General features: G+C 36.9%; 1 protein-coding gene across 1 annotated transcript; it reads left to right on the top strand.

Annotated features, from left to right (window-relative positions):
* The first annotated feature begins 873 nt into the window (after window positions 1-873).
* On the top strand, window positions 874-1,713 carry TSHB (thyroid stimulating hormone subunit beta). The gene is made up of 2 exons (XM_052638123.1): window positions 874-1,035; window positions 1,459-1,713. The coding sequence occupies exons 1-2, from the start codon at window positions 874-876 to the stop codon at window positions 1,711-1,713; spliced, it is 417 nt and encodes a 138-aa protein (XP_052494083.1).
* The last annotated feature ends 9,112 nt before the right edge of the window (window positions 1,714-10,825 follow it).

Genomic DNA, 10,825 nt, shown 5'->3' with positions numbered 1-10,825 from the left:
ATGCAGCCAAAACCTATTTTACGTTCCTGGCTAACCTACAGTGGACCTGTCATCCTTGATTGTGTTACTCTCATTGTGTCAACCTATATTTTTTGCCTCCATAATCTTTTTAAGATAATGAGTTCCATACAACTTCAAGTAAAATAATTTTATTTTTCCAACTCTATTTCTTTCAACTTTAAAGGAATATCCTAAGGATTGAGAAGAGGGGTTTTTAGATTGCTGGGTTTAGCCCCTTAACACCAGTGTAATTTTAATTTACCTTTTTTGGACTTTCTCTAGCCTTGTCTTTCTTGACAGACATTGTGTAGACTCATACACAAGATTATTTGCATTGAGCTGATACTCAGGTTTGATCATTCACTTCCTTGATTTCTTTGCCCTTTCTTATTATGACCAATTTGTTGGCCTTTTAAGCTATTGAACCAAAGTTTTTAGAAAAGCGCATTTCTGGGAAAGCCCTTTCTGAAGCCTATTAACTCACTTCTTATAATGATAAAGGCAGGTATTTTGATTGTTTCCAATGAATGAATTATTTTGTACTTAGTTGACTACATGTCCCTGCTACTTTTCTGTTGTAGTGTTTCAGGCTTGCCATTTCACTGGATCTAAGTGGCACTTGCAAGCAGGACTTTCAGTCTGTGAGCTTTGTCATGATAAGGTACATGCATCATAGCCACATCTAAGTGTGCACAGAAAGATTACTGAGAAAATTAGCTATTCAAAAACACTAATATAGGGTCTAAGACAAAGTAGGTATTCAATACATACATATATTTATACACACACATACACATTATAGCACTTTCCAAATGTCCCTTCTGAATGTTCTAAAGGATACATGTAATATCTTAATCTTATCTTTGATTTAGCATGACTGCTATCTTCCTGATGTCCATGATTTTTGGCCTTGCATGTGGACAAGCAATGTCTTTTTGTATTCCAACTGAGTATATGATGCATGTCGAAAGGAAAGAATGTGCTTACTGCCTAACCATCAACACCACCATCTGTGCTGGTTATTGTATGACACGGGTAAGTAGTTCATTTCAGTTCTTTTAGCTGAAAATTAGATAAACCTAGACCCAGTCCTTTTCTATCCAGAAACAAAATGAGATAAACCACAACCTCATTTCCAAAATCTAATGCTTACTGGCTCTGTAGAGGTAGAGTACACAGGTTACAGTGTATATTCAGCACAGTTTATAACAGCTTTACTTCCAAAATTTATTTAAATGGCATATTGGTTGCATGATATACAATGAAAGAGAGGGAGTGTCACTTTTATCTGTATGGGATTTAGTGTGGATATATTGAGTTGGCATTGGGAAATGAAACTAAAGAATCCTCCTCTAGTCCTATTTATGACAAAATAATATGTTAATTTTTATCTGTTTCCATTACTATATATTTTCTAAAGTCCTATCGCATTATGCTCCTTTTAAATTCTTTCCTCAGGATGTCAACGGCAAGCTGTTTCTTCCCAAATATGCCCTGTCTCAGGATGTCTGTACATACAGAGACTTCATGTACAAGACTGCAGAAGTACCAGGATGCCCACGCCATGTTACTCCTTATTTCTCCTACCCAGTAGCTATAAGCTGTAAGTGTGGCAAGTGTAATACTGACTATAGTGATTGTATACACGAGGCCATCAAAACAAACTACTGTACCAAACCTCAGAAGTCCTATGTGGTGGGATTTTCTATCTAATTTTAATAGTCATGTAATTTGCAATTTGGTTAAATGTATTTACCTGGAATAAAACTAATAAATTATTGACATATTTCACAACACCTTGTGTACATTTGAGTACTATTTCATCCATAACCTACCCATGCATGCATTAGAGAGCTTAAGGGCTTTAGAAGAAAAGGGGAGTGAAAGAGCATTTCCAGCTCATATGAAGGATGATTTCCACATGAAAGGGCAGAGTGGTAAAATGAAGAACAGGGACATAAATTACTAATGAAAGCCAGTCTTAAGTAGACTCTTTTAACAGAGGGCCATGAGGTTTGTCTTAGCCCATTAATAGAAAATGAACATGGGAAAGCTACAGAGTAGTACGTAGTAGTAACAGTAGTATGTAGTAGTATGATCAGCCCCTGAAGTAACACATGGCATCAGTCTACTGGAGACACCTACTTCTAAAGGCTGAAACAAGGCTGGAGCAGAGGGGAAGAGTAAGGAATATGTGAAATTTGCAATATAGTACTTTATCCTGTCATTCAAATGCACAAGATAAAACTTCACCAAAACTCAGTAAACAGTATATTCTAATCTATTTAATTACTCTGGTGGGCCTACTGACTTATGAAAGCTATACTCCAAAAGCCTAGATAAGAGGGCATGATCATTTTACATGTAGAAGTCTAAATCCTTTGTAGTCTTTCAGGTAATTTGAGACATTTTTCAGCAACTTGTGCTGTTCGGGCTTTTGATGTCATGAAAAACTAGTATAATTATGAAAGATTTTAGAAATAGTGGTAGAGTGTGAAGGGATTTCATTGAGAGGAATCATCTTAAATTCTAACCTAAACCTTCAATATGGAAACACTGTTTTCCAGTAAATTTGCTTAGTAAGTGTTTTGTTTTTCTTTTAATTTCTTAAGTACTCTTTCATGAGAGTTTGATTTCAAGAGCTGTGTGAAGTGACAGACCTAGTCCCCTGCAGACTTGACCTCAGAAGGATGACTAATCCTGTATTTTCCATTTCTCTCTATCCAAATTCTGGATAGAGAGAACTTGCCACTGGGTGAAAACCATTGTCAGTGGGGTCAGTTGTCTTTGCTATATCCCACAGTCACTGGTTGCATTAATGTGGGCATTATGTAAATACCTACAGGCTGACAGTGTCTGAGGGGATGCTAAGGCAGTGCAGATGGATTAGTACCCAAACCCATGTTCCGCCAATGAGGACACAGTAGTTGTACATTTATATGCAAAGTCAGGAATCCAAATTATTCTTACCTTAATATCTGAAGTTGATATTAGGATGCGCTCCTAATATTAATCTGGGTCTTTGGGTTCTCATATTGCTTGATGACATGAACACTTAAAGCTGCAGGATTATAACATTCCCTCTGAATCTGTATATTGAATATAGATATTTAATTAATGAGTAAAAAGACTAATGTTTAAACCTAACTGGTACTAATCACATAAGACTTTTACAGAATCTGAAAAATGTTTTTCAAGAACTTGAACTGTGGAAAGGCTATCAGGTTCAGAGAGAGCCCTTATAAATAGTCAAGCTCAGAAGACATTTTTTTCTATTTATTTTAATTGGAGGCTAATTATTTTACAATATTGTAGTGGTTTTTGCCATACATTGACATGAATCAACCATGGGTGCACATGTGTTCCCCATCCAGAACCCCCCCCTCACCTCCCTCCCCACCCATCCCCCAGGGTCATCCCAGTGCACCAGCCCTGAGCACCCTTTCTCATACATCGAACCTGAATCAGCGATCCACTTCACATATGATAATATACATGTTTCAGTGCTACCCTCTCAAATAATCCCACCCTTGCCTTCTCCCACAGAGTCCAAAAGACTGTTCTTTACATCTGTGTCTCTTTTGTTGTCTCACATATAGGTCATCACTACCATCTTTCTAAATTCCATATATATGCATTAGCATACTGTATTGGTGTTTTTCTTTCTCACTTACTTCACTCTATATAATAGGCTCCAGTTTCATCCACCTCATTAGAACTGATTCGAATGAATTCATTTTAACAGCTGAGTAATATTCCATTGTGTATATGTACCACAGCTTTCTTATCCATTTGTCTGCCGATGGACGTCTATGTTGCTTCCATGTCCTGGCTATTGTGAACAGTGTGGTGATGAACACTGAGGTACATGCGTCTCTTTCAACACTGGTTTCCTTGGTGTGTATGCCCAGCAGTGGGATTGCTGGGTCATATGGCAGTTCTATTTCCAGTTTTTTAAGGAATCTCCACACTGTTCTCCATAGTGGCTGTACTAGTTTGCATTCCCACCAACAGTGTAAGAGGGTTCCCTTTTCTCCACATCCTCTTCAACATTTATTGTTTGTAGACTTTTTGATAGCAGCCATTCTGACTGGCATGAGATGGTACCTCATTGTGGTTTTGATTTGTATTTCTTTGATAATGAGTGATGTTAAGCATCTTTTCATGTGTTTGTTAGCCATCTGTATATCTTCTTTGGAGAAATGTCTGTTTAATTTTTTGGCCCATTTTTTAAATTGGGTTGTTTATTTTTCTGGAATTGAGCTGCAGAAGTTGCTTGTATATTTTTGAGATGAATTATTTGTCAGTTGCTTCATTTGCTATTATTTTCTACCATTCTGAATGCTGTCTTTTCACCTTGCTTATAGTTTCCTTTGTTGTGCAGAAGCTTTTAAGTTTAATTAGGTCCCATTTATTTATTTTTACTTTTATTTCTATTACTCTGAGAGGTGGGTCATAGAGGATCCTGCTGTGATTTATGTCAGAGTGTTTTGCCTCTATTTTCCTGTAGGAGTTTTATAGTTTCTGGTCTTACATTTAGATCTTTAATCCATTTTGAGTTTATTTTTGTCTATGGTGTTAGTGTTCTAGTTTCATTCTTTTACAAGTGGTTGACCAGTTTTTCCAGCACCACTTGTTAAAGAGATTGTCTTTTCTCCATTGTATATTCTTGCCTCCTTTGTCAAAGATAAGGTGTCCATAGGTGCGTGGATTTATCTCTGGGCTTTCTATTTTGTTCCATTGATCTATATTTCTGTCTTTGTGCCAGTACCACACTGTTTTGATGACTGTGGCTTTGTAATAGAGCCTGAAATCAGGCAGGTTGATTCCTCCACTTCCATTCTTCCTCAAGATTGCTTTGGCTGTTCGAGGTTTTTTGTATTTACTTACAAATTGTGAAATTAATTGTTCTAGTTCTCTGAAAAATACTATTGGTAGCTTGATAGGGATTGCATTGGATCTATAGATTGCTTTGGGTAGTGTACTCATTTTCATTATATTGATTCTTCCGATCCTGAACATGGTATATTTCTCCATCTATTTGTGTCATTTTTGATTTCTTTCATCAGTGTTTTATAGTTTTCCATATATAGGTCTTTTGCTTCTTTAGGTAAATTTATTCCTAAGTATTTTATTCTTTTCATTGCAATGGTGAATGGAATTGTTTCCTTAATTTCTCTTTCCGATTTCTATCTTGTTAGTGTATAGGAGAAGGCAATGGCACCCCACACCAGTACTCTTGCCTGGAAAATCCCATGGATGGAGGAGCCTGGAAGGCTGCAGTCCATGGGGTCGCTAAGAGTCAGACATGACTGAGCGACTTCACTTTCGCTTTTCACTTTCATGCATTGGAGAAGGCAATAGCAACCCACTCCAGTGTTCTTGCCTGGAGAATCCCAGGGACGGGGGAGCCTGGTGGGCTGCCGTCTATGGGGTCACATAGAGTCGGACACGACTGAAGTGACTTAGCAGCAGCAGCACTGTATAGGAATGCAAAGGATTTCTGTGTGTTAATTGTACATCCTGCAACTTTACTATTCATTAATTAGCTCTAGTAATTTTCTGGTGGAATCTTTTAGGCTTTTCTATGTAGAGGATCATGTCATCTGCAAACAGTGAGAGTTTTACTTCTTCAGAAGACATTTGTCATATGGGCTTCCTCCTTCATTAAGGAGGCTAGGCCTGGACATGGGTATAGTGGCATGTACCACCATGGAACCTTACAGTGGGTGCATCAGAGACAACTTGTTTCCTTCCACTGAAGGCAATCCATTTGGGTTAGACACATAAATGTTGCATTAAACTACTTTTGAAAATGGAGTTATCCAAGCAAAGAATCCTTGAAAAGAGCTTAGGAATTGTCATGACCCACAATTTACCTCTACTGGATCCAGAAACTTGAGTATATGGAAATGCTGTTTTGGAAAGTATTAGTATTCTTTGGGTTTAGAAGCGAGACAATAAATAGAGAACTTAGAATAAATAAGAAATAAATAATAAATGAGAATAAATGAGAAATGGAAGAATTATTACTTGTGTGAGAAGAGAAAGATGGAAATTTGGGAACATGTTCTGAACTGGTCTTTAATTCAATCTCAAGTTTGAAGGAGTCAGTTTTTGGCAGAGGAGATTTGAAATTCAGCTCTTTAAAAAGAGTCCCTCTTGTTTCTCATTTGACTTTGCAATATAAAAAGTTCTTTCATAAACTAATGGATTTGGAATCAGTGCAATAATCTTTGCTTTTTAGAAGTAAGTGAGTGTACCAAGATGATATATTGTCAGGTAATAGTGTGATGCTTGCTGATAAAAGGAAATTCAAGTAATACAAGTTCTCTTTTAGAGGAAATGTACCTCAACATAATAAATGTCATATATACAAGTTCACAGAGAACATCATACCAATGAAAACGTTTTCTCTAAGATGAGGAACAAGATAAGAATATTCACTCTCACAATAGTATTGGAAGTCCTAGCCAGAGCAAGAAGGCAAGAAAAAGATAGATATCCAAATTGGAAATGAAAATGGTCACTGCATGATACTATATATAGAAAACTCTAAAGACTTCATCAAAAAAATGTGAGAACTAATAAATGAATTCAGTAAAATTTCAGGATACAAAATCATGCATAGAAATTGGTTGCATTTCTATACACAAGTAATAAAGTAACAAATTAATAAAACCATCCTATTTACAATTGCATCAAAAATAATAAAATACCCAGGAGGTAAAAGTCCAGTACACTGAAAACTATAAGACATTGATTAAAGAAACTGAAGAAGACCCAAATAAATGGGATGATATTCTGTGCTCATGGACTGGAAAAATTAATGTTGTTAAAGTAAGTTTCCATACTACCCAAAGAGATCTACATAATTCAATTCAATCTCTATCAAAATTCCAATGCTAGTTTTTACAAAACTAGAACAAACAATTCTAAAATTTGTATGGAACCACAAAAGACCTCAAATAAACAAAGCAAACTTGAGAAAGAAAAACAAAGCTGGAGCATCATCCTCCCTGATTTCAAACTATATTGCAAATCTATAGTTATCAAGACAGTATGGTATTGGCATTAAAAAAGACAATCAGTTGAACAGAATGGAGCACCTAGAATAAAACCATGCATATATGGTCAATTAATATACAGCAAAGAAGCCAAAATTATACAATGTTGAAGGAATAGTCTCTTTAATAAATGGTGTTGAGAAAACTGGACATCTATCTGCAAAAGAATGAAACTGAACTACTTTCTCACAGCATATACAAAAATCAACTTAAAATGAATTAAAGACTTGAAGGTAAGACCCGATTCCATAAGACTCATAAAAGAGAATGTAGGCAGTATGTTCTTTGATGTTGGCTTTAGCAATATTTTTTCAATCTGTCTCATCAGACAGTGGAGACAAAAGCAAAAATGAACTGCATCAAACTAAAAAGCTTCTGCATAGCAAAGGAAACTATCAACAAGATAGAAAGACAACCTACTAAATAGAAGAATATATATATTCTATATATTCAACAATATATCCTAAGGGGTTAATATCCCAAATAAACAAAGACTCATATAACTCAACATCAAAAAGATATGTAAGCAATCTGATTAAAAAATTAGCAGAGGACCTAAATAGACAGTTTTTTTCAAAGAATACATACAGATGGCCAACAGATACATGAAAAAATGTGCAGTGTCACTAATCTTCGGGAAATGCAAATAAAAACCACAATGAGATAGCATCTCACACCTGTTAAATGGCTATTATCAAAAAGAAAACAAATAGCAAGGAGAAAGGGAAACCCTTGTACACTGTTTGTGGGTTACAAAGTGGAGCCACCATGGAAGATTATATGGAATTTCCATTAAAAAATTGAAAATAGAGCTACATCCAGCAATTCCACATTTGGATATTTATCTGAAGAAAATGAAAACATTAACTGGAAAAGATATATGCACCTCTATGTTCATTACTGCCTGTTTATAATAGTCAAGATTGTAGCAATGTTGAAAACAACTAAGTGGCCATGGATGGATAAAGTTTTAGTAGATGTATATAATAGACCACTGCTCAGCAGAGAAGGAAATCTTCCCATTTTTGACAACATGGATGGACCCTGAGTTTATTATAAGTGAAAAAGACTGATAGAGAAAGACAAATACCATTTGATTTCACTTATATGTGGCAAAAAAAAAAAAAAAAAAACCAAACAAGCCCAGAGAAAAAGAAAACAGATGGGTGGTTGCCAGAAGAGGAGGGTGGCAGGTAGATGAAATAGATGAAGGGAGTCAAAAGGAACAAACCTCCAGTTATAAAATAAATAAGTCATAGGAGTGTACAGCATGGTGACTGTAGTTAACAATAGTGTTGCATAGTTGAAAGTTACTGAGAATAAATCTTAAAAATTCTCACCACAAGAAAAAAATTCTTTAACAATTTATGATGACAGATATTACCTAGACTTATTGTGGTGGTCACTTTGAAATATTTAAAAATATTGAATCATTAATTTGTACACCTGAAAGTAATATATGTCAATTATACCTCAATTTTTTTTAAAGTTTTCTCTTTTTTTTCTGTATGAGATTGCCTCCTTTACTGAGCAGCAAGTCTGAGTTTAAGTGCAATAAAAATTCTTTTTTTGTGGTAACTTCCACTCTGCTTCTATTGTTAAGTATTAAGTTCTTCCTTACCCTCTCATTTCTCCTGGCCAATTTCTATTTAGATTTTAACACAGCTATGTCTCACTTTCTCTACTTCTATTACTTTTTACTTGACTCATTTGTATGGGTTCTTCAGGACTCAGTTTGATGTCCTTAAAATTCAGGAAGCCTCTCTCCTCTGACCATCCTCTCCAAGGCTGAGTGGATCCACTCTGGGTTAATGATTATCATAGCACTTACCTCATGGTAATTATACTTTCCTGTTTTCCACTCTAACCTCCTTGAGGGCAGAGACTTGCTTTGTTCATTTTAGCATATCAGCGTTCTCATAAAGAGTGTTTTCAAAGTGTACAAAATAGTAGTTCCCAAAACAAAGTAAAAAAATAATTCTAATGTTAGAAGGGGTTGCAAAGAAATAGAGGAAAACAATAGAATGGGAAAGACTAGAGATCTCTTCAAGAAAATTAGAGACACCAAGGGAACATTTCATGCAAAGATGGGCTCAATAAAGGACAGAAATGGTATGGACCTAACAGAAGCAGAAGATATTAAGAAGAGGTGGCAAGAATACACAGAAGAACTATACAAAAAAAGATCTTCATGACCCACACCCACATGGTGTGATCACTTACACTCACCTAGAGCCAGACATCCTGGACTGTGAAGCCAAGTGGGCCTTAGGCAGCATCACCACAAACAAAGCTAGTGGAGGTGATGGAATTCCAGTTGAGCTATTTCAAATCCTGAAAGATGATGTTGTGAAAGTGCTGCACTCAATACGCCAGCAAATTTGGAAAACTCAGCAGTGGTCACAGGACTGGAAAAGGTCAGTTTTCATTCCAATCCCAGAGAAAGGCAATGCCAAAGAATGCTCTACCTACCGCACAATTGCACTCATCTCACATGCTAGCAAAGTAATGCTCAAAATTCTCCAAGCCAGGCTTCAGCAATATGTGAACCGTGAACTTCCAGATGTTCAAGCTGGTTTTAGAAAAGGCAGAGGAACCAGAGATTAAATTGCCAACATCCGCTGGATCATGGAAAAAGCAAGAGAGTTCCAGAAAAACATCTATTTCTGCTTTATTGACTATGCCAAAGACTTTTACTGTGTGGATCACAACAAACTGTGGAAAATTCTGAAGGAGATGGGAATACCAGACCACCTGACCTGCCTCTTGAGAAACCTGTATGCAGGTCAGGAAGCAACAGTTAGAACTGGACATGAACAACAGACTGGTTCCAAATAGGAAAAGGAGTACGTCAAGGCTGTATATTGTCACCCTGCTTATTTAACTTCTATCCAGAGTACATCATGAGAAATGCTGGGCTGGAAGAAGCACCAGCTGGAATCAAGATTGCCGGGAGAAATATCAATAACCTCAGATGTGCAGATGACACCACCCTTATGGCAGAAAGTGAAGAACTAAAGAGCCTCTTGATGGAAGTGAAAGAGGAGAGTGAAAAAGTTGGCTTAAAGCTCAACATTCAGAAAACGAAGATCATGGCATCTGGTCCCATCACTTCATGGGAAATAGATGGGGAAACAGTGGAAACAGTGTCAGACTTTATTTTTGGGGCTCCAAAATCACTGCAGATGGTGATTGCAGCCATGAAATTAGAAGACGCTTACTCCTTGGAAAGAAAGTTATGACCAACCTAGACAGCATATTAAAAAGCAGAGAAATTATTTTGTCAACAAAGGTCTGTCTAGTCAAAGCTATGGTTTTTTCCAGTAGTCATTTATGGATGTGAGTTGAGCTATAAAGAAAGCTGGGCACTGAAGAACTGATGCTTGAAGAGTCTTGAGAGTCCCTTGGACTGCAAGGAGATCTAACCTGTCCATCCTAAAGGAGATCAGTCCTGGGTGTTCGTTAGAAGGACTGATGTTGAAGCTGAAACTACAGTGCTTTGGCCACCTGATGCAAAAAGCTGACTCATTTGAAAAGACCCAGATGCTGGGAAAGATTGATGGCAGGAGGAGAAGGAGACAACAGAGGATGAGATGGTTGGATGGCATCACTGACTTAATGGACATGGGTCTGGGTAGACTCTGGCAGTTGGCGATGGACAGGAAGGCCTGGCATGCTGCGGTTCATGGTGTCACAAAGAGTCGGACATGGCTGAGCGACTGAACTGAACTGAGCTGAAGAGTGGGTCTTACAAGACA

The sequence above is a fragment of the Budorcas taxicolor genome, chromosome 3 (genome assembly GCF_023091745.1).
Source record: "Budorcas taxicolor isolate Tak-1 chromosome 3, Takin1.1, whole genome shotgun sequence".
Classification (NCBI taxonomy): Eukaryota; Metazoa; Chordata; class Mammalia; order Artiodactyla; family Bovidae; genus Budorcas; species Budorcas taxicolor.
This window is presented reverse-complemented; position numbering and strand designations above follow the sequence as displayed.

Coding starts and splice junctions, on each gene's coding strand:
- TSHB (XM_052638123.1), top strand. CDS start 874: ATGACTGCTATCTTCCTGATGTCCATGATTTTTGGCCTTGCATGTGGA. Junction 1,036..1,458: donor CTGGTTATTGTATGACACGG/GTAAGTAGTTCA, acceptor TTCTTTCCTCAG/GATGTCAACGGCAAGCTGTT.